Here is a 25,806-nt window from a genome sequence, read left to right on the forward strand (position 1 = left end):
GTAGCGGGAAATCCTTCAAATACACGTTCACTTCGTCCCTTACAATATTGTCACATTATACACCAAGTGCGTACTAAAGTCCATGCGTTCAGAAGGTGTATGTTAGAAGGAGAAGTCAGAATAGAACACTACCATTGCCATTTGGGTGTTTGATAGCCATTTTATTTTCAAATTTCTCTGTTGGAAATGCAATGACTTTGCCAAGAGTGTTGCCGTAAAAACACTGGATGGATTTTGTCATTTAATATATAGTCCCTGATGCATTATTATAACACTGTAATTTAGTTTTACTTTATCTATTTAAATTGAAGCTTTATTCTTAACTGACAGCAGAGACATATGATACACATGTCTCTGTTAACACAGGTAGACCATTTCAAAGAACAATCATCGGCTTTATCATTTGAGTTATTATAATTTGTTTTGTATATTAAATCATGGCCAGTCTACTTCCATCTTTTTCGCAGTAGATAGAACCAGATTGGTTTTTGTAACATTGTAAAAAGCCTAATGAATTATATGTACCGCTTTCCTTCAAAGCAGACATGTACAGAGGTCTTACCACACCCCTTTGATACTAATATATGAAAGATTGTTATTTAAATCTTGTTCCTGGAAGAGTAATCTAGGGAACCAAGGTTATAGTGGTAATCAAAAGAATGTAATCTAGGGACAAAGACCAGACATGGAAAACAGACATACACAACAAAGAACATAACGTAACTAAAATCATACATATAAAGTAACAAAAGCAAATGAGCAACTCGGACTCCACTAAAAACTGGGAGCATGGACCAGGTGCACCGGTAGGTTAAGCGTCCTCTGCTTTTCTAGAAACATCCGCCGAGTTGCCCATAAAAAGTCAAGTCCGGGGTAGACAAACGAGGAAGGGAAAACTATGGCCCGTTGAATAAATCAGTTTTCATGGTGCAGATGGATACACCATAACGATCCACGAGTTCATGATGACGACCACAAAACTTCTGTAGTGATGACTTCAATCTTGTGGAAAACAGAGAGTTCAACTTCAGGGTCGGACCAAGACACTTTGAAAAGGAGGGGAGCCAACCAGAGATCCTCAGAAAAAAGGGTGCTAGGACATTATTTGCATGAAATGACAAATTTTCCAATAATAAGGAACCCCCTGCACCCGCTAGATCCGCCACTGAGAGTTGCATTTTATAGGCATAAATTTACTCTTTTTGCCACCTTCTTCTCTTTACATATATTCCATGAACATTGTTCCGCTACCCGGGAGCACCCGTGTTATACGGTAAGAAGTTTCCTATTTTTTTCCGAAATTCATGTATGAGACTTATTTCAAGAGACTGTCCAGGTACGTAGAAACTAGGTAGACCTTATAGAATAACGAACGGTATATAAGAAATTGTACCCTACAATACTAACACCCATTTTTACACTGTATCAAAAGCTTCAAAGTCGCTAATCGTCAAATAACTTAAATTTACTACCAATCAATCAGTGATTTTCTCATTTTCACCATAAACCCTGGCGTAGATATATGTATGGAATTAGTTTAGAATTTAAAAAATCGCAAATTTCAGTGAGCTGAAACTTGAAGATTTAAGGTCAATCGATAATACACATTCATGTTCTTTCCCATTTCACATCTTTTGATATATATTTGTATATTACAAGCAAAATAAGTGTATTCCTTTTTCGGAAATGTACTTGACATCTTAGAACGTTTTAAAAGCTTAAGTAGGCTTTGAAAGCTCATTTGAGATTGTGTTGTAAAGGTTTATATGTACCGACTTTACTTTTAAACTTTTTGTTGTGTAACGCAACAGTTCGTCAATCGGCTAACTTCAAGCGAAGTTGCAATATACTCTATTTAAAATCGGGTGACTTCGTAAACGTTATGGACCCGAAAGTTTATCCATAAAAAACAACTGGGAGTTAGACGTTTCTCAGCTATATTACAGAGAGTTCAATGCTAACCGATCATTTTATCTTTTAATGTAAACTCCCAGCTCTCATACAAGTAAAAAACACGTAGAACACATGTACACGTATGGTACTTACAAGAGGTACATTTTGATCTTGTATGAAACTAGAATTGACGGTTCTACGGTACAGATCAGCAGCATATGGTGGTGTAGTAATATACGAATGTACAAAACTGAAATAACGAGTGCAAGAAGTCGCTAACAATATAATCGACTTAAAATAGGTAAATATGCATTATTTATTCACCCTGAAGAAGTCCTTCATCAATGACTAAAATGACATGCGCTAGAAAAATCACTGTTATTATCATGTGGACCTACAATTGAAATATACACATTTCCGCGGGAAATATATAGCTTTATATAGCCTAGCTGGCCGAGTGGTCTAGGGCGCTGGACTATGTGCAGGTGGTGTTGCCATAGATGTCACAGCGGTACGAGTTCGAGTCCCGCGGAGGGAACGACAAAAAATTTGCATCGCAAATTTGTCAGTTCTAACATCGTTGGGAATTTTTCAGACCTTTCTATACGTTAACATATCTTCCCTGTATCAATTTGATCCGATGGAGCAGTGTAGTGAATAGAGTCAACACATTCTGAGACGTTATATATAAAGTCTAAATGAATCTTCCAACCAGCAAACTTCATGGGTATCGGATCGTCAAGTCATGACGATGCAGCACAAACAAGAAAATTATATACGTCTAAAGGATTGTACAACGATACCGATAATGATGTTAATACACTGTAATAAAATATATAATGAGCTTAATTTTCAATCAACAAATGACCTTCTTCAGTGCCTTAAATAAACTGAATGTATTAAATAAACTCAATTTATTTAAGGCACTGAAGAAGGTCATTTGTTGACTGAAAATTTATAGTGTATTAACATCTTTATCGCAGGAAAATATTCCCACTGGCATGTTAAAGATATATCGTCTTTAAGCCAAAATTGTGGAGTTTAAGAGGACATTAAGCACGTTTTTATACCATCAAGCACGTTTGGAACTTAAAGAAAATATCCACAAATTGGGTCTCCACACTCTTTCGGAACTAAACCTTCTTAACCCAACAAAATCAGTCCAGCAACAAGTCTGGTCAGCATTAGCGCAATTTATTTCAGTCATTGGTTATCATAATAAAATATAGCATACTTTTGTTTTAACTACGGTAATTATCCTTAAATAACTTAAAAGCCCTATATATATTTTTTCTTCTTTTAATTTCAAGTTGGATAATCCACACCCTATATATCAAGTGTAGTTGCACTGATTTCAGCCCAGCAGTTTCAGGTGGTCGTGCGACACACTTTTAAATATGTAGGGTCAATATCTAATGTATTAATACTATAACCAACATATTCATACAGTACCATTTATCTTAAATAATATCATCTTTCATTTTTCAATAAAAAAAACCCAAAATAATATATAATTGAATTAAAATAAAATTAATCACCTGATCTGGGGTTCCATAATGCAATCAATGAACTTGAATATTTCACAAACTGGTGCACTGCATGCTACGATGCATCGCGAATTTTGTTGTGTTTGTAATGTCCTTCGTAATCAGAATGGTGAATTTAAAGAAAAATCAGAGTTCAATATTAACCATTTACAACAAAAAGCCTGTGTTTAGATACATTTGAATTCGATCCTTGTACTTTTCTTTCATCCCATATTTTTGCAATTTGACGGTTATTTGAGGCGTAAAAAATCAAGCGATTGATATAAATTGATTCAGCACATGAGTACTTTGATTATATAAACAAGTTTATGTTTGTAAGAATCAGGCAAAATGGAAATCAGAAACATGCATGTCAAAATCCCATCGATCTGACAATAAAATATCACTCAAAGAAACCTTCTCTATTTGAAATGACCATTATTTAATCTCTGCATCACTGGCTTTGCTCAGAAAATTTTCAATAGAATGTTAGAAAAATGAGGTTCTTGACAGTTATCTGCCCTTGAAATGTTCATTTTCAGTGCATTTCAATGAAATTGTAACTCAATGGGCAAGCATGATATGGAAAATCGTGTCTGTTTTCCTTGATTCAGATTGTGCAAATTAAACTATCAAAATAGTGGTTTTTTTTTCATACCATGTTTCACCCACTGCCTGATTCTTACAGACACTGACACTTAAAAACCACAATTCAGCAATGTACGAATACGAAAAGTTTATTTAGATTCGGTACAATTAGAAACAGACAGCATAAGCATTAGTGAGTTTTACCTGAACAAGAATTAAGACATGAAACATCAATTATAAATCAGTAAACAAATGCAACTCAAGATAGGTCATTTTAAGTTCTTGGATATCCTAGTATATGGTGATTCTGCTGGTAGTCAACCAACAATTGTTGGTATCAGAGCCAAGCCTAAGGGATACATGTACCTGACTGACGAACCTGGTCAAAGTATGTCTTGCATACGACTGGGCTGCAGACATGACACATGGACTTCGAGCGTTTCCCAACTCAATCTGTTTTGGCCGAAGAGGTGTGCTAGCTGACATTTCCCCTTCATAAATGTAATTCGCACACACAATCTTTCCCGGTTGGTACACGTAGCTCTGATTCCTTGAAGGAACAATTATTTGTAAGTAAATCACTTTTTAACTTATATTTGAATTACAAGCTACCAAAACGCACTTGTAAAATTTTAAAATTTAAAGGTCAAGGTTATAACAACTGACTGGTTTCAAACTTGGAAGACAGTGTTCAGAAAATCACACAGGTGTTCTCTGGTAATTAACTAGGCCTGATTTTTTACAAATTGTAAGGTTTTCTGTAATTTTTTTCTATTCTTATGGGTATTAGTAAACAACATAATATTTATGTATGCTCCCACCTCTCAACTAGGTAACTAATTTTGTTGTCATGCTTGCTATACCCCAACTTGAACAGGAAGCTGCCACCAGGACAGCAATCTTAATTGCTTACAATATTTGGCTCTTCTATGCAGTCAAGAACTGAAATTGAAATCCATTCACAATTGAGAGCTAACAAAATTGCAATGAAATTCAAAGTCTAATGACAATTGGACATAGTGATTCCAACATACTCCCCTCTCAACAAGTGGTCCTATAATTAATAGCAAACAGATAATCAGTTCAGTAATTTATTACAAATATTTCGGTGTACAAGCTTTTCAACAATTCCATGCACACTCAAAATACAATAATGCACAAACAAAAACAATGCACTGTTCACACAATATGACAGTGATAGAATTATGAAAGTCAAAGAATTTTTAAGTAATTTTAAACAGATAAGAACCAAATATTTCCATATAAAAATGTACTACTCTAGCAGAAGTTTCCATCAACAACAAAAAATGCCATCAGCTTGTAAGACAAAAAATTTCAACCTCATACTCAATAGAGTTTCTGACATTTAAAATATTCCATGAGATCTAAAGATCATGTAGTGTGAACAATGCATTGTACACTTTATACAGACTAACTGTATGCTGCTCCACATTTACAATCAACAAGTAACAATTATCAACATATAACAATAGCACTATTATATCAAATGGGGAGGAAATTCACAAGGATACTCAGTTCACCCATGTGGTAAGTCAAAATGGGGAGGAAATTCACAAGGATACTCAGTTCACCCATGTGGTAAGTCAAAATGCTACATATATACCACACCTTTACTTGCAATGGTAGATTAAAATAAAGAGAACCTAGATTTATACAGAACATTAATTGAAATTTGAAAATAAATTACCCAAACCTATATAAATACAAACATTGCCTTATCTGTTAAATATGCAAAAACAAGAAGAAAACAAAACACAAGGAAATATAATATGAAAATAAAACGTTTTGGACACAAATAACTGCAGACACTTGTTTAGTGAAGACTTTCAAAGGAGAGACAATTTCACCATCATAATGATACTGATTCTATAAATAAAACTTAAGTAATTGTAAATGGAATGCCTACAGCTGATGTTGTAGTAAGGCACAGTACAGACTATAAGTATGATGCCAAATAAATGAGAAATATGGTCTTAGATCTACATATTATCTGAGTTGTGGGCAAAATTTTCTAACCCCGTTAAAAAAATTCGGGCTTCTTCTCATCATTGTTAATCCAATCTACATTGTATGTTCTTTTTCTTTGTTGTTTTCTGGGGTGACATTTCCCCACAAGTAATTATTGATTAACTAAATAAAATTATGTTTAGTATGCAAAGCCTAAATGACAAAAATTTATACCACTAAAATCTTATTACCAAATCACAAAACTGATTCTGAAAAAAAAAAATAAAAATCATACTTGAACAGCTTATATTTCTTTAGTAAAAACAATCTACATAATATTCAATATTTACCAGCATTAACAAGAATATTGAGTGAAATGCTTTATATCAGAATTAAAGACAAAAATTTAAAATTACAATGAAAAGTGGGGTAAATATAAAATTCTTAGGTATAGCATATCAGTAATATGTTAGTCAGTTGATGTACTGATTTTAAACATTTATTCCTCTTCATATACCTAAACATAAAATGGTCTATCAATGGCTCAAGTATGAGTCTAAATAGAAAAATAATTTACATTCAGTACCTCATAATAATTACAAAAGTAAGAGAGTTCTATCTTCTTTTAACTAAAAGCTGAGTGTTTTCCTATTACTTGAGTGATTTAAAAGGGCAAAATAAAAGCTAAGCAGCAACATACCAACAATCCTAGTTCTACTGTCACGTAAAATAAGCTTCACAACTGATTAAATACACATCAGTATAGTACATCAAAACAAATGCTACACATGTATGAATAATGAAATCTGTACACACATTTTCTTGTGAACCATTTGATTAAACCCTATTATATACAGAACATATTCTCAATCAAATCACTTTTTGAGAAATTCACCTCCATGAAATGGTTCTTAATGGTTTTTTGGGTTGTTTTGAGCATATTTATTGATGTCTGAGATGAAACTTTGAAGAAAAAAAAAGACCACCTGTTTTTTCTTAAAATTGCTTGAAGTCAAATATCAGCAAAAAAATGCTTTTAATCTTTCTCAAGACAATGCCAGTTTTTTGTATCTTATAAAAAAAAGTAACTTCATTTGACTGTTTACTGCAATTACTACCAAGAGTATCATTTATTTTGTTCATATCTATAATACACCTTAAGGAGGTAGACCTACGGTAGGGGACACAACTCTTACAAATCATCCACTTACAAACATTTGTATTCAGTATTTTACATCAATCTCGTGTAAGCATCAAAGTAATTTGGACTAATTTCATTCAGTTTCAAATGAAAGCTTGATAGGCTTTGGTGAAATTGAATGATACAAACATATCACTGATTTCAAGAGTTATGTCCCTTACCCTAGGTCTACTTCCTTAAGTACAAGTTTGTATAAGACACAAAACAAAAGTTGTAAAATCTTAAACACTAAAAACACCTGACAATTTATTTTTACTGAAAGAAGTCTATCAATCCAAAATTAACTTTTTTTAGTCTCTGCACATAAACATAAGATATCTGAAAATTACAGTTTGACAATTGATGATGAGCAGTGCTCATAAAGATATGGCATATCTTGTCTTTTAGTTCTTCAAGATGCAACTAGTGAAATTATACTGTCAAAAAAGTAAATTCATCTGACTGCTCAATTCTTAAAGGAACTGGCACTTAAGATGATTAAGGCTATAGAAATGTAACCCTATGGCTTTGTAAGAAAAATTAAAGTAAAATGGATTTAGCAATTTTTAGGATTTTTTGTTTCAGACTGCTTTCATTTTGACTACAAGTCAGACATTTTATGCATCAAAACAATAACTTAACAAATGTAATAGGAAGTAAAATGACAACTATATCTCCACCCCTTACACAAGCATCTCTTTATAGACAAAGCTACAATCTCATACTAAATAGAGTACTGTTGGAAATTATTTTTGTTATTGCAATTAATGCTACAGGTGTGTTTTGGTGACAAAAGAACCAGCATTTCCAAATTTAATATAACAAAATTCCATAACTCTTCATAATATAATTGCATTTAAGTTTTAATATCAATTTACAATAATATGTTTACACATGATAAAGTTACTGTCCATAGGTAGTACAGTCACTTGAAAGTAATACACCTGTGACAATACAAGTATGTTAGATATACACAATTAAGATCTCACACCAGCACAGACAAATTTGAATTTCCTTTTCAATTATCTCAAAAAAATCTCAGGGAATTAAAGTAAAAAATTACTTAATACAAACACTGCTCATTTTTAAAACTAAACACTTTGCTCTGAGCTTGTGCCTATGATTAAAGAGATGTGTTTAATAAAGTATTTTGCTCATTTGGTTATCAAGTTTCTACTCAAAATAATCATTTAGGTAAATATTCTTCAACAAAAAATAAAGGGAAAGTAAAATAGTCTCAACTCTTCTTAAGGGCATACCAATAGCAAATGTATGATAGTAAAGATAGGCATTTGCTCAATTATTTACTTCAACTTCATGCACAAAAACAGTATAGAAGTTATATATAAATCATGTAGTATGATATTACACACATTCCTAGTCAATGTTTAATCTAAGAGCCACCTAACATCATCATACATTCTATACATTGTACTGCCACACTCTGCAGTTCTATTACATTAGCTCTGATTTGGTTAAAAGAACTTTAATAACTGGAGGAACAGAAGTTCTCTGTCATCTGTAAAGAGATGTACTAATCAGTCATACGAATCACACACACCATACTACAACTACTGTTATACTCTGTAACGGTCTTTTGCTGTGGAGCCAGACTTTGAAATGGTGTCTCTGTGTGCCTGAAATAAACCAGATATAAAGTTACCAATATCAAAATATATTTAAGACTGTCATACTGGCATATTCTACATTTAGTAAAAAAGTAATTACATCAGATGTAAATGTTACAGTCTGCATCAACAGATACAGGATGATAATATGTAAATAATATATACGCTCAGATGTATTTCAGTCACTGTATGGACACGTAAGTGTACTGGTAATAATGGTTTGGTGGCTTAAGAAATTAGTTTTTATATCAATTAAATTGAAATGGGAAAAAATCCTGACAATTTTTAAGCATTCATCTACGCCTTCATAACACATCAAACCTACCTGAAATCCTATTACTAATTTGGGTGGTATTCTTAGTCTTTCTTTTAATTTTCTTCTGCAAAGATAAACATATTGCTATTGAACTAACATCAGTGTGAAAGGTGCAACTTAAACTGCTGTGAATTCTACCTTCACAGTTTGACACAAAACATTCAGAAACACGAGAGGCTCTCAAGAGCCTGAATTGCTCACCTGGTTTAATAGCTTTGAAAAGTTTCATACATCCATAACCTAAAACTGGTCAAACACATCTGACCAAATTTGCACAAACAATATTTGTCACACTACTGAACATTTTAACATTAACCACCATAATACTCATGGTAACTGAAGAACATGCTAAAAGCACAAAAAAACATAAAAAAATTGCCAACAACAGTTTTTTCTCTCTCAAATTTGTACTACTTATAGATCTTTACATACTTTTACATATATATTTTTTAAAATTTATATTAATCATCAATCTGCTATTGTTTTGTTAACAACAGGTGAAAACATGAACAATGGTCTAAATCACATATTCTGGGGCCACAACTCCAAAAAAGAACAATAGATTTTTCTGAAATACTGAATATTTTATCAATTTATACTTATCATCAATCTGCTTTCATTTTCTTAATAAAAAAAAAGTGATAAGAACTAGAAAAAAGGGCAATAACTCATAAATAAGTAAATCTATTAATTTGTAATATTCAGGGAAGATAGATCCCTTCAAGCCATCTGACCCCAGAAGTCTCAGATTTCCTACTATCTGTTTTGGTTTTAGAGATATAAAAAAATATATGGTAATACCCCTATGTTCTATTTGAGTAACAGTGGCCATGTTTTTTGGAAAGGGACCATGATGGATAAAAATTGAGAAGTAAACATGCCAAGAATAAATGAATAAAAAGTTTCATTAAAATCTGTTCAGTGGTGTCAGAGGAGGAAATTTTTTGATGAAAAGTTAGCAAAGGACAATAGAAGCCAGGTGATGATGAAAGCTCAAATGGCCTTTCTGGCCAGGTGAGCTTAAGTGAATGCACAATAGATCTTTTTAAAGAATTAAAAATAAAACATTTAAGGCCATCCAAAAAAAAAAAAAAGTTTGTTTCTCGAGCCCTGCCACATCAGTGCAAATGTTACGCATTGAAAATTTTTAATTGACATTTCCAATCTGAATTTTTTATATTACTTTCATCGAAAAAAATCTGCAGCAAAATAGTTAATGCAAAATTATGAATGAAAATTGATTTTTTGAAGAATATCATTTGATTCAAAAAGTAACATTCCTCAAGGGAGAATATTCACCAATATTCATGCAAAGTATCAATCCTAACAGAAAGTTTCTGTACTTAAATCATGTAAATAGAGTGTCTATACATTTAACATATGAAGTTTTTTTTCAATTCCAGATACAGGGAGTTAGTAAATGATCATACACCTTATGAAGTTATCCACATTGATCAGTATACTCATACCGATTTACCAAGAAGGTGTCATTATTTTGATGAACTCACATGCCTGTTAAAACTTATTTGTTTTCGTAGTTTTGTTTTGAAATTAACTTGGGGAGATCAGGCACAATGTGCTAAAGTAAAGAAAACCAAAACGGTGTAAACATGAAATATCAATCATACATTTTTTGCACACTTGAGACAAACAGGTTAATTCATATCATATGAAATACTTATTGTGTTCTGGAAGAAATGAACATTAACATAAATTTTGAATGTAAGAACTTTTATTATTTCAGTTAACATGTAGTAAACATGACTTCTCAGCTCACTGAAGTGTTATATATTCACACTATATGAAGGACATGTATTGAATAAAATTCAAATGAAATTGTGTACTTTATTTGACAGAAGATAAAACAGCCATTGCAGCCTTTCCAATCCTAGTAAGGCGTAACTTTTACAAGCAAAATTGCATATCTATCATATGAAATGTCTGGAAAATACAATAAACATGTTTTAAATCTATAAATGTATTGCATTGAACAAGGAGTTAACAAAAACAAAAAACAGAAACAAAAAAGAATACATTATTTTTCCACTTTCAAAGGCAATAACTCTTACAAGGAGACATCTGACAAATTTTATCCCTTAAGACTTGTGTATTCCTAATAATAAAGATCATTTCAGCTACCTAAACCTAACAGTTTTGCAAATATATGTAAAAAATACCGTCTGACCCCTCTGTTCTATTTTCAGTAACAGCAGCCATGTTTTTTTGACAGATTAAAAATCCCCACATCAGTTTTATGAAGGATACCCAAAGAAACATTCATTGCAAGTTTGGTTCCAATTGGTCAAGTAGTGCCAGGAGAAGAATTTTGAAAGCAGTAACATTAAAAACAGCAAAAAAAACCAAAAAAATCAAAAAGGGCAATAACTCCAACATGGCTTAATGGATTAAAATGAAACTTTGACCACAGGTAGATCTCATCATGCTGAACACTTTTACCCTGTCAGAATTCAGCTAAACCTAATGGTTTAGGAAATATATGTGAAAAACTACTGTCTGACCCCATGTTCTATTTTTAGTAACGGCGGCATGTTTTTTGACGAATCAAAAATCCCCACGTCAGTTCTATGCAGGATACCCCAAGGAACATTCATACCAAGTTTGGTTCTAATTAGTCCAGTAGTTTCAGAGGAGAAGAGTTTTGTATAATTGTTCACGACAACGACTACAGATGCCTAGTGATGGCAATAGCTCACATGGCCTTTGGCAAGGTGAGCTTAAAAGCAATGACTACCAATTATAAATAATCAAGTACAAGCAAAATTCAAACCTGTAATAAATAAAAGAATACAAACCCTATTTTCATAGTAGCATCTTGTCTTCTACTGTCCCGTGTCCATAAACTTAATTTATCACCTTTATTTCTTATATTTACTACAGCACCATTCACATCATCACTAAAATCCTCAAAGGCTTCTCCTATTAAACATAATAACTACAAAAGAAAAAAAAGGCAAATTGTTGTTAATTCTGATGTATACAATTTAATTAAAAGTATAAATATCCTGGTAATTCTATCTTCTGCTTGTTTAGAAAGTACAACTACATTTAAGCTGCTCTAGTCTCTTGTTATTGTCTTAAAAGTATTAGCACTCAAGGAAAAAATAAATTTTGAACACTATGCCATCATGTTTCAGATGTTAAAGAAAGTATTATTTTGGCAACAATCATTTCTTTAAAGCCAGACCCAAAACAAAAGACATTATCTTTTTCAAAACAAAAGAAAATAATGAGATAACCAGAACCAAAGTGCAATTGCTGTAAAAACTGACGGCAGTAATTTAAAGCACTTAAACAAGTCTAAAACTAAAAAACAAGAGGCTCCCAGGAGCCTGAATCGCACACTTTCTTGAATTTTGCCATTCAAATGCAATAAATCAAACAAGAAGTTTTCAACAATTGAAAGTTTCTTTTAATCTAGTTTTCAAGATATTGACTGAAAACTATTTAAAAAAAAAAAAGTCATTTTACCCCTTTCAAGGGCAATAACTCTTACAAGGAGTCTGAAGACTTTTGTAGTCCTAATAATATGGATCATTTCAGCTATTGAAAGAATTTGGATAAACCTAACAGTTTAAGAGATATATGTGAAAACTACTGTCTGACACCTATGTTCTATTTTTAGAAATGGCGGCAATGTTTTTTGACAAATAAAAAATCCCCACATCAGTTCTATGCAGTATACCCCAAGGTACATTCATACTAAGTTTGGTTTCAATTGGTCAAGTAGTGTAAGAGGAGAAGATTTTGTTTTGGAAAGAAATAACATTTAAAATAGCAAAAATCGTTGAAAAAGGGCAATAACTCCAACATGGCTTAACGGATTAAAACCATAATTTGATCAGAGATAGATCTCATCATGCTGAACACTTTTACCCATGTCAGAATACAGCTAAATCTAATGGTTTAGGAGATACATGCGAAAAACTACTGTCTGACCCCCTATGTTCTATTTTTAGAAACATGGCCATGTTTTTTGACGAATCAAAAATCTCTACACGAGTTCTATGCAGTATACCCCAAGGAACATTCATACCAAGTTTGGTTCTAATTAGTCCAGTAGTTTCAGAGGAGAATTGTTAACAAAGACGACGGACAATGACGACGACTACAAACGCTAAGTGATGGCAATAGCTCACATGGCCTTTGGCCAGGTGAGCTAAAAACAGAAAGAAAAGGATCTAATGTGACAATGCATTGACATACACGATACAATTATATACAATACTGTATAACAAGCATGTTTACTCTTAATGATCAATGATCTGCAGTGTAAAGTTAACTGTTATTTGAGTACAAATAACTCAATCCCTTATAGGCACAGTGTAACTTCATATTAAACACTTACAGTCTCTAACCAAAAGTTATCTAAGTCTGTGGATCTTTTATTTTTTTCTAAGTTTATCAACCATCTTCCTCCATCTTTATTGCTAACATCTTCCCACATTGGTTGTATACCATCCTAAAAATTTTAATGTCATAAATATACTAGGAGTGACAATGAATTCTCTACTGAACATGGTAATACAAACAAAATGTACTTTATTTTCCTACAACTAAAATATCACAGGTCTTTGTAGACAATAGAGTTGTACCTACATATACACATACCAGAAAAGCCATATGAATATATAATTCTGTTTAAATAGTTATTCAGAAAATTTTTTAGACAGGTACTTAGTTCACCTCTTAGAACTTATTCAATAAATAAATGTGTTGAAGATTTCATGTCTTAAAAGAAACTTACTTTAAATAATGAATAATCACAGCCTGTTGGTAGCTTGCTTGCCTTCTGAACATGGTTGTATAGTCTAAAAGATAAAATGACATGTACATCTAAATATGCTGCACTGGAATATGGAAGACAAAATAAGTTTTGAAAGCAAAAATATATGCAAAGGGGTATAACTCCCACGTAGTGGAGTGGACCATAAATACTCAGCAATATCCACAACAAATATACACATGCAAGTTCCATTATATTTGGTACAGGAGTTCCAAAGTGTTGTTCTTACAGAGAAAAACAGTATGCCTACCCACCAAAAATGGGTTTGATGCAAAAATATAGCTGTGAAAGTATTTTATGTACTCGAGGCACAGCCATAAGGCAAAATTACACAAGAGACTCCCAGAAGCTGAATCGCTCAACTGGTTCAATATTTGCCTTTCTAGAGCAATAACTCAAACAAAGAGTTGTGGGACAATTCTGACTCAATGATGACTTTGGTTGGACTTATCATAAGAATCATATGATCTTTCTATCTAGTAAAGTTCTCAAGATACTGGCTGAAAACTGATAAAAACACCATTTTTTGCTTCCAAGGGCAATTACTCTAACGTGGAGTTGTCCAAAAACTTTGATGCCCACAAACTTTTGTCGGCCTTATCATATTGATCAATTCAACATGGAATGTTTTTTTTTTTTTATCTATCATAGTTTTCCAGATGTTGGCTGAAAACTGTAAATAAGAAACTCCCAGGAGTCTAAATCGCCCATCTGCTAAATTTTGCCCTACAAGGGTAATTTAACAAGGAGTTGTCCAACAATTTTGATTCAAAAAGACTTTTGTAGGACTTTTCACAAGGATCATTACAGCAACTGAAAGTTTCTTCTTTCTATCATAGTTATCAAGATATTGGCTGAAAACTGTAATAAAAAAAGCTCTTCAAGAGCCTCACCTGCAAACCATGCCCTATTAATTAAGTAAGTAAAGGTATCATGCTTTGTTACCATGATTGACAAGAAATGCAGCAAGTTTAATGGAGTTCCTAAGGCACTGTAAAATGTTGGAAATGCCTTCAGTGTTTTTATAACCTCTGGAAAAATTTGGGCAGGAGTCCCCTTATGCCCTGCTATCCCACCAGGTCTGAGGGAGCATTAGCCCCACTATACATTTGCTCAAAAAGAACATAAAATGAAGTTAATCACTTCAACCCAGACAGAAGACCATGATTACTATATAAACCAAGTGTACATATTAGTGGAGGGAAATGGCAGCCATTTGGAAAATGGTACCCAAGAACAAATTTTCATCACCACCATTCAACTGAGAATACCATGTTTCCTGCAGAAATAAAAAATCATTGGAATCTGAACAACTGGTAAAAAATGGCAGCAAATTCTTAATTATTTTTTTGTAACGGCAGCCATGTTTTTCGACAAATCAAAATCTCCACATTAGTTCTATGCATAATACCCTAAGGAACATTCATATCAAGAAATACAGTAAAGTTTTTTATAAAGAATCTCAGGGGCCTGTCTAAGTTCTTTGTTATATGCAACATTCGTTCTTTCAGAAACTTTTTTTTCAATATATGGATTATCTCCCTTTTTGTTTCTTAAAATTGGTATTATCACTTAAGACGTTACAATATCGATGTGTTTTTATCTAGTAGTAAATTTTATAATTGTTTTATAATGTGTATATATTATAAAGGATGAATAAAAGAGAAAACAATTGCTTTTGTTGCTGTTGTACTTGTTTTGATTAACTTGTATACTTTCTCTTTTAACAGTGTATTTGTATGTCCTTATACATGTATAACATGTTGAATTGTTGTCTGTGCAAAACCCCCGAAAAAAAAGTACCACATGTTAATATTAAACTGCCACATAGTTTCGAGATAGATGCCTTTCTTTACATACTGGTAATTTCAAATTGTGTTGTTTTAATCATCAAACCATTTCAAGCCTGCAGTAATTCACACAGCATATTCGATCGCCTGTAGTGTGAAAAACTATGGTTTTGATAATACTACCAACAACATTAATCACTAAATCAAAAGTGATATTACATGTTCACAAGCTGGGATGTTCTTAGGCTAATTATCTTAATGGCTTGGATGACATTATTTGATATTTTACTTAGCAATAGAACAAAAATACAGGTAAAATTAGCTGATCTTCTAACATTATGTTCATAAACCGTGAAATTATTGATTAATCAATTACTGTGAGTAGCAGACAACTTGTGTCTGATGTTTACATAAAATTAATTTGACCCTTCATTTTATCCAGACAACTTCAGCAATAAATATGTCCCCAGGCCATAAGAAATACTTTGTTGTATCCCTGATTTCAGTATTACAAATTTGTTATATCAATGACAAAATACATTAGTTTTAAAACACTGGGACTGGGAAATGTTCATATACGTTATAAGCTGAACACTACTGTAACATTAAAAATAGAAAAAAACTGGAAGCCCTGTTTATCACAGCAGCCCCGTGTCATTGTTAGTAGCGATTTTTTTTTTATAGTAAATCAAATGTGTCTGTAAGACACTAATGATGCCCCGCTCGCTTGATTTGCCAAATTAGAACATGTTTATTTTTGTATGAAGACAAGGTTTGCAGATTCAGAAATCCTTCCAAGACTTGTGATACTCATGCTCTATCGGTTCAGTTCAATCCTTCCAAGAATTGCAATGACAAACTGTTCCAGTACCATAACTCGAAAAATTTGGGGATCAATCAGAAATTCCTAAATACATTTATATGCATATCTACATATTGTATCCTGGCCACACAGTGTCATGAAATTCTGCTGAGAAGTGTCAGACTAGTTGCGATGTGAAAAAGAGGACTGATGGACACATAAAAAATATTGATACCCCCAATAATAAAACTCTAACTTTGTTGCTGGGGATATATTTCTGACAAAAACTACAAAGTCTATCACCAAGTTCCGTAATATTCCGAACTCCAACTATCACCCAGTTCCATAATATTTCTTGAAAATCAAGACCCTATGACCTTGCACACCATCATTGTGTGTAGAAACATCCTGCAAATTTATTTTAGTAAGGAGATAGCCACACAAGCCATATAGCCCTATTTCTGATGAAAATGACCAAGTCTAACTTTCACCAATTTCTGAAATATTTCACGAAAATGAAGATCCTATGACCCTGCATTCCATCATTATGTGTAGAAACATCCTGCAAAAAAATATTTTAGATGTAGTTCAAAAACTGTAGGAGGAGATAGCCGGACAAGCCATAATCTATATATTTCTGAGTAAAATGACTAAATAAACCTATCACCAATTTCAGTAATATTTCATGAAAATCAAAATACTTTGGACCTGCACACCTTCATCATGTGTAGAAACATCCTGTAAAATATTTCAGACGTAGTTCAAAACTGTACAAGGAGATAGCCTGACAAGCCATGATCTTTATATTTCTGAGTAAAATGACTAAGTGTAACGATCACCAATTTCCGTAATATTTCTCTAAAATCAAAATCCTTTGTCTTTGAACATCGTCATCATGTGAAGAAACATTCTGTAAAATATTTTAGATTTAGTTCAAAAACTGTATGAGGAAATAGCCGGACAAGCCATGATCTATATATTTCTGTAAAAAAATTACTAAGTGTACAGTTGCGATCACTTCTAACCTCTCTTAGATTCTTGTCAGGATTTCTGTTCTACGACAGCAGATAGAACAGAAATCCTGACAGATCCTGTCCTGGGTCAGGACACATTTTGCCTTATTCCCTGACAGATCCTGACAGAAACTGTCCTGGGTCTTGACAAAGGAAATACGAAAAGCTGTTCTAAACTGTCATACCCCTGGACAGTTCATGACACTAAATTTTCTATTCTGTGTGACGTAATTTAGAACAGGAAGTCCGCGATCAATAAACGAAACTGTGTGACTAATGTAAATCAGCAAATCCAATTCTGAAAAAAATCTTGATTTCAAAATTTACATTGAATTTCTTATTAGTGTGTGTGTGTGTGTGTGTTTATATATATGTGTGTTTTTAATGACCTTCTTCAGTGCCTTAAATAAACTGAGTGTGAATGAAAGTAAATGGTCTGTGAACACAACTCACTACCTAATCAGATGAAGGTCATTTGTTGACTGAAAATTTTGCCCATTATATACTTTATTATAGTGTGTTAACATCTTCATCGGTATCGTTGTACAATCCTTTAGACTTATATAATTATTTTTGTTTGTGCTGCATCGTCATGACAGGACGATCCGATACCCATTAAGTTTGCTGGTTGGCAGATTTCTTTAGACTTTATATATATATATATATATATATATATGTATAAAGCTTGTCATGATCATCATCCCGCAATCACTCGATTGTTGTTCATATTTCAACTTTCGTCGATCATGGTCCGAATCAAAAATTATCATTGTTTACATGTATACTTTGTTTACATTCTGTCATACACAGGTATTTTTAATTAAATTATTTAATTATAAAATTAAAGGTCTTTGTTTCCATTTTAAGTGTAAAAGTGGTAACCGATAACTTTCAGACGTTTGGTAATTCTCACGTTTAAGATTGACAAAGTACTTTTTGCATGAAAGCTACTTTTAATAACATAAGGGTCACAAATCATTCTAAAAAATGTTAAAATTGACAATTTTAGCATTAAATGGGTGACTGATACCTAAATATTTCGGTCAAAATTCATCAAAATGTCACTTCTAGCTACGAATACCAGCTTGAACACTTCCAATTTACCTACATGGTCTTGTATGTAGAAAATGTAGAAATTAAAAATGTTAGTTTCATATTAGTGATTCTGAGACCTGTATTTAGGTGAAAATTCTAAGATTTTGCAAAATGTATGAGTGCCAGCAGTTTTATTTTTAATAATGGTCTAAAACTAATGACTAAAATGCTTATTTTTTCAATGTAACTATCATGTGGGTGACTGTTGACACATCTATTTCTGTCAAAAATTCTTCAAAGATGTCATATTCTTGCAAAATGTATGAGTACTTTTAATTTCTATGAGGGTCTAAAATTAATGACTGAAATGCTAATTTTTTCAATATAGCTATCATACAGTGGCTGTGACACATTAATTTTAGTCAAAATTCTTTAAAAATGTCATATTCTTGCAAAATGTATGATTGTAAGCACTTTAATTTTCCATGAGGGTCTAAAATTAATGACTAAAATGCTAAATTTTTCAATATAACTATCATATAGTGGCTGCGACACATTAATTTGAGTAAAAATTCTTTAAAAATGTCATATTCTTGCAAAATGTATGAGTGCGAGCACCTTTTATTTCCATGACGGTCTGGAATCAATGACTAAAATGATAAATTTTTCAATATAACTATCATGTGGGTGGCTGTGACACATTTATTTGAGTCAAAATTCTTTAAAAATATTATATTCCTGCAAAATGTATGAGTGCAAGCACTTTAAATTTCCTTGAGAGTCTAAAATTATTGACTTAAATGCTATTTTTTGTAATATAACTACCATGTGGGTGACTGCGACTTATATAATTCAGTAAAAATTCTTCAAAAATGTCATATTCTTTCAAAGTGTACGGGTGTGAATACTTAAAAGTTCCATGAAGGGCTAAAATTTCTGTATAAACAGTTTATAATTGTCAATATGTAGAGGTACTCTGTATCATACCGGTGTCTAGATCAGCAACCAAAATAATTCAGTACAAATTCTTTAAAGTCAGGGGCATAGCAGGTACAGCAGGCAATATTTTTTGTTGGTACTGCATGCCATACATAAGTCGGGTAAAAAATTGAAAAAAATTTAAGTTTTAACATAGCAAGGCTTCCTTCCTGTCGTACGAATCGGAATTCGGGTGCTGCGCCTTTTTACTGGAATCATGTATATATGTACCGTATGTAATTCAGTCAGAGAAGTATTCTCGAGCTAATGACTGTCAGAATCTGTCAGGAACTCTTCTAATCTACGCACCTGTTCTACTTCGAACAGTTCCTGACAGGAGGGTGTCAGGACCCATGACAGATTATGGCAGAGCTTGCCCAAAGCCCTGACAGACCCTGACAAGGTGTGTCGCGGGTCAGAACAGTTTCTGACAGTTTAGAACTGTTCTATGACAGCGAATTCTGACAGGATTGAAGAGAGGTTAGAAGTGATCGCAACTGTTACTATCACCAATTTCCGTAATATTTCACAAAAATCAAAATCCTCTGGCCCTGCACACTTTCAAGGGTAGAAACATCCTGTAAAATATTTTAGATGTAGTTCAAAAATTGTAAGGAGATAGCCGGACAAGCCATGATCATGTGTAATCCGGATGGATGGATGAACGGACGGACAGGGGTAAATTAATGTGCCCCCCAAGGGCAGTAACTCCAACATATTAAAGAGAAAATTTTACAACAGATAGATCTCATGATGCTGAACACTTTTATCTTGTGTCAGAATTTGGCTATACCTAACGGTTAAGGAGATATATGTGAAAAAACTACTGTCGATGTTCCATTTTTAGTGATGGTGGTCATGTTTTTTGACAGATCAAAAAACCCCACATCAGCTCTATGCAGGATACCCCAAGGAACATTCATACCACGTTTTGTTCTGATTGGTCAAGTAGAGTTACCAGTATGAAAACTTGTTAACGACAACCACGGACGCCAAATGATGGCAATAGCTTACAATAATTTCAACTAAACCCTTAAGAGTAATCTTAAGTTAGGCAACCAGATTCTCTTTTAGACCACTGACCTATAATAAATTGTATGAATGCTACTGCATTATCTCTAAAAGTACCAGAAAGAATTTTCTATTGTATAGAACATTAATACTTTTTGGTAGGCAGTCATGGACTTGTTTATAATTAAAAAAATGTTGATTTTATTAGGTTACTAGAACAGCTATAGGAAATAAAGCGACAATTCATCATTTCCTGACGTATAAGTCACAACATTATCATACCTGACACAAAATTACTATTTTAAGAACAAATGTTACCTATACTAATTACCTATCTTCTAGTCAAAACAAACATGACAAATTAAATTGTGATGGACATAATAATAAGCAAATGACATTGTCCTCTTGCATATGGCTGTAATTACACACACAAAAAATGTACATTATAAAAGTACAGAGAAAATCTGAACAAGAACAGTTGGTTCTCTTGAAACTGAAAACGATACCTTTTAGAGTTGGTACTTTTACATGGATCTAAAATAAATATCCTTTCTAACCACTATACATGAACTTGTTTCGAGCCAAAGTATGTAGAATTACAAGCAGTATGTATACACACACATAAAATCCCATGCACTAGACAAGGTCGAATTAATATTTTACAACTTTGACTTGTTATTACCCTACACAAGTTGAGCAGATTACTTTCCAACATACCCCCAAAAATCTTCTACTGTATCAAAAGAAGTAACTAATTTCAAATTTGCTGTCCATTCTTTTGATCTGTCATTTTTGAAGAACCATAATGCCCATTTGTTCTGTAGGGGATGTTTTATTAACAGTTCTGGGGACAAATCCTCTTCTTCACCATCAACCTGCTCTTCAGTATCATTCAGCACTTCCTGAAATAAACAAACTAATGTTTTCTAACACATAGCATTTGATCTTAAGGGCAATATCTTACCCAATTATCTTAAAGGGGCTACAAGTGACGCCCTACACTAGATACTTATTTGATTAAAATTTGATAAAGTTTGACTAACAGAATGTTGAATTATTACAAATTCTTCTTTTGATGTTAAAACAGTACATTCTCAGAAATCAGTTCTTTTTCTACAGTCTAAATTCATTATTTTCCTTAAAATGCTTCCATTTTCAATTATGCACATTTTTTGGTGTAGATTAGAATATTTGACATTATTTCAGTCTTAAATCCATTGAATCATAAACTACTTAACACACAGTCAGATGTACAAAGAGGATAAAGTCTAATTCATGTAATTTTCGACTGGTAAGTTTAATAAAATTCTCGGTTTTGGAATTTTCTAAAAGAAAAAAATATGATTTTAACTTTGGATTGAAATATATAGATATAATGTGGAAGTACCTCATCAGAGATTACTTGTTTATTAAAAAAAAAGACAAAAAAAAAGCAGTCGAGGTGGTATATCATAACTTTTACCCAGGGCCAGTTTGGCAAAAACATTTCATTCAATGTCAGTCTGAGGTCTGACAATAAATCAACTGTTATGTCTAACCAAGTTCTAAGTATTACAGCATTGTGACAGAGATCTAAATTTCTGTTAGGTTTGAGTCTTAAACTGATGCTCAAGAAGTGGGATTAGACTACCTCCAATTTTTCAAGGCAGGTCAAATAAATTTTGCAATCCTGCTTGGCAGATTTCAACTTGACACAAGTGAACACAGGAATTCAAGAAGATTACAAACTGTACACCAAGTGTTCTCTTAATATTTACAGAAAATGTTATGTAACCAATATATGTATATGAACTACACTGGTTCAGCCCTTTTGACAAATATACTGAAAATGGAAGTAGAACACCCATCCTTTTGCAGTCGATTATCTAATTAAACAAAAGAGACACATAGAAACTATCCCACTTGTCATCTACATGTAACATTTATTTACTGCATATAAAACAAAATGACAAGGGAATTGTTCAAATTGAGTCATTCTAAATTGACCTAATTTTTCAATTTCCAAGGTATCTATGAAATTTTGTCTAGAATCATATTACACCAATTTAATACCGCCCAACAGGGCACTACTGCGCTTTAAGCGCATGATACACCCGTTAACCTTTTAACTTGTCCTTATGCTTTTAATGAATTTATATGATCAACTAGAAATGCTGTGAGTCAAGTACCCTCCCCCCCCAAAAAAAAATAAATAAATAAAAAAAAAAACAAAAAATTTGACACTACCAAGGCTACCTCTATTTCAACTATGTTTGTTGTCACCAATACATTTCTATCTTGTTCAAAACACTTTTCTGACAAGGTTACCAAGTACCTTTTATCTTTATTAGTCAATCATCATAACAAATGGTTCGTTTTCAACAACTTTTCAACAGCTGTGTCTGCCGTTTTTTAAAGAGTAAAACTTCAAAAGACAGAAATGTAAAATTTTTCATTTAAACAAATCGGAAGGGAGTTTACTTCAATAGATATGAACAATTCACTAAAGTTTCATAAAAGTTAGTGCATTTTTTAGTAATTGTGTGAAAACTTGAAAATCTCCCTTTTTAAGTATAAAAATTTGTAACAGGGAAACGAAAAATCTGAAATACATAAAAATCGAAAGGGAATTACGTCAATAGATATGAACAATTCACCAAAGTTTCATAAAAGTTGGGGAAAGTGTTTTTGAGTTATTGTCCGAAAACTTGAAAAATTTGAAAATCTCCCTGTTTTAAGTATAAAAATTCATTACACAGAAATGAAAAATCTGAAATCTATAAAAATTGAAAGGGAGCTGGTGTCAATAAATATACACAATTCACCAAAGTTTCATAAAAGTAAGTGGAAGTGTTTTGAGTTATTGTCCGAAAACTTGAAATCTCCCCTTTTTAAAGTATAAAAATTCATTACACAGAAATGAAAAATCTGAAATTTATAAAAATTGAAAGGGAGCTTGTGTCAATAGATATAGACAACTCACCAAAGTTTCATAAAAGGAAGTGGAAGTGTTTTTAAGTTATTGTCGGAAGTGTTGACAACGGACGGACCGACAACAGTATACCATAATACATCCCGTCTTAGACAGGCGTATAAAAATGCACAAATAAAAAGTATCAGAAAAAAAAAATTGTACCAACTAGAAATTTTTGAGATGGAATCCATCTCCGTGGGCCCCGCCATGGCAATTAAGCCATATATACAAAATGGATTTAGGTGATCTACCCACATGCCAAATATTAACCCTTGTTCTACACCTGGATTTATCCGGGATTGGCCCTGGTTCCGCTTTATTGGCTCTGGCAGTGTTAATCTTAGTTTAAGAAAGCACAACTTATGTCCATCTGCAAGCAGGGTGACAGGGCTTTAAAATGAAACTATCTGATATATTTGTTAAAAAATAATGACTTGAGAGCTGAAAAAAAAAAACAGATCTTGAGTTTCCACTGCCAAAAAAAGTGAGATTTATTAGGGAGTAGGGTTTATTTCTCGACCCCTTGCCAAAGCAGAATTAATTTATAGTGCTCTATTATAGTGTCTGGAATCTAAGTAAGAATGATGCCTCTCACCACCATTTCTATGTCGACCCCTTGTATTGAATTCCTGTTTTAGGACAAACTGAGGCAAAACTTTGGAAAAAATCCTCATTTTTTTTTCACACCTGTGACCCTTCAGGGGACTCCTGACCCCCCACTCATGACAAACCTTATTTGGCTTCAGTGGCCTTCACAGGGTACAGACTGTGGGATAAATGTGCTTTAGTTCCTGTTTTGCTCCTACTGAACCCCACGTGTAACTGAAAATGGCCAGAAATGGACTAAATTACCATACTCAAGTGACAGACCCATTTTACTGTGTTGGTCCACCAACCCCACCCCATGATTACCCAAAAACTCAGAATATGACTTTGAGGTCAAAGTTCAAAGTCATAGGCCACTATCCATGGAACCCGACACATTGTCTTTCTGTGATCCTCCAACATGCCAAATATCAAAAGCCCACATCAGAAGACAAAAAAATAAAATCCCAGACACTAGTTTGTCACCAAAAAACACAACTTTGACCTTGAGGTCAAAGTTTTAGGTCATAAGCCACTATCAATGAAACATGACACATCATCTTTAGGTGGAATACCCATATGCCAAATATCAAAATCCTACATGTACATCAAAAGACAAAAAAGTTACAGCCCTGACACAAGTTTATAATGGGCGAATGGACTGAGTCATCACTATAGGACAACCACCACTTTTTGTGGCGGAGCCTTAATTATACTTTTTAAAGCAAACACAATTAATTGTAATAATTATAATATAAAATAAATACTACAATTCTTAGGAACATAAACTTAACAGTTTTGAAAGTTAGGACACTACCTACTAAAACCCTTACAAGAATTTTTAAAGAAAAAAAACTCACCAGTGGTTTAGAATGCAATTTCAGATGAATAAGCATGGTTACAATCAAGAGGATAAATTTACATTGTTCATACTTTCCCAGGTGTACAAATACCAGAGAGCATACACACTAAATTGACACGACAATTAAGCCCTTAAGGTAAAATATAACTAAGTAGTGTTTTGAATACAAAACAGCATTTTCAGCTGTTCTCTACAAATGAGATTGTGCATTAAATTTGCCATTAATATGGAATCAGTTCAAAATGGATAACAAATCAGACTAATAAATTAATAACAGAGAAGAAATCAGAATTTTTTTAAACAACATTACCTCCCTTCCACAACTACAGACACATTATTTGCTACATTTGTATCTTGACTTTCCTACATGATGCTGAAAAGGTCATTTGTTAAATCCTTGACTGATCTACATCATGAGACAGGAAATGTGATTGAATGAGGAAGATCCACCAAGAAAAACATGACACATGAACATTATAACACAATTGTTGCCTATTGAAATTTTCAAGCAGTACAGTGGATTCCATTCAATTACATACCTGTTAATTACAAATTCCTGTCAATTGCTTAGAAACTCAAAGAACAAAAACATTTGCCATCTTATTCATGGGAAAAATTCCTCTTATTTGCACAAACATTTACAAAAATTTACTTAAAAATGTACCTAAAAGGAAAAAACAATACATTGTTAGTGATATACATCGTTGGTGATATATCTCAGTTTTTCTTTTTTTAAACTTGGTTTTTACAACAATATTTTCTCTTCCTTTTGGCTAGACACTTTAGCAGGAAACTAATTAGACATATAAAAGAATATGTCCCTCAGTCCACTTAAGCATTGAAAATATTAACTATTTTCCTTTGAATGATAACT

General features: G+C 32.8%; 1 protein-coding gene across 1 annotated transcript in view; it reads right to left on the reverse strand.

Annotated features, from left to right (window-relative positions):
* Positions 1 to 5,084: 5,084 nt before the first annotated feature.
* Positions 5,085 to 25,806, reverse strand: part of LOC148618816 (eukaryotic translation initiation factor 4E-like) — a 30,234-nt gene continuing 9,512 nt past the window's right edge. The window contains exons 2-7 of the mRNA XM_088578064.1: positions 21,250 to 21,434; positions 13,865 to 13,928; positions 13,466 to 13,579; positions 11,913 to 12,052; positions 9,109 to 9,163; positions 5,085 to 8,792 (exon numbers count right to left, since the gene is read on the reverse strand). Of these exons, the coding sequence (XP_088434190.1) occupies positions 8,733 to 8,792; positions 9,109 to 9,163; positions 11,913 to 12,052; positions 13,466 to 13,579; positions 13,865 to 13,928; positions 21,250 to 21,434 (618 nt within the window). The 3' untranslated portion in view covers positions 5,085 to 8,732. The remainder of the gene's footprint in view (positions 8,793 to 9,108; positions 9,164 to 11,912; positions 12,053 to 13,465; positions 13,580 to 13,864; positions 13,929 to 21,249; positions 21,435 to 25,806) is intronic.

This window comes from Perna viridis, chromosome 4 (genome assembly GCF_037379345.1).
Source record: "Perna viridis isolate PV_CMFRI_1.1 ecotype Kerala chromosome 4, ASM3737934v1, whole genome shotgun sequence".
Taxonomy (NCBI): Eukaryota; Metazoa; Mollusca; class Bivalvia; order Mytilida; family Mytilidae; genus Perna; species Perna viridis.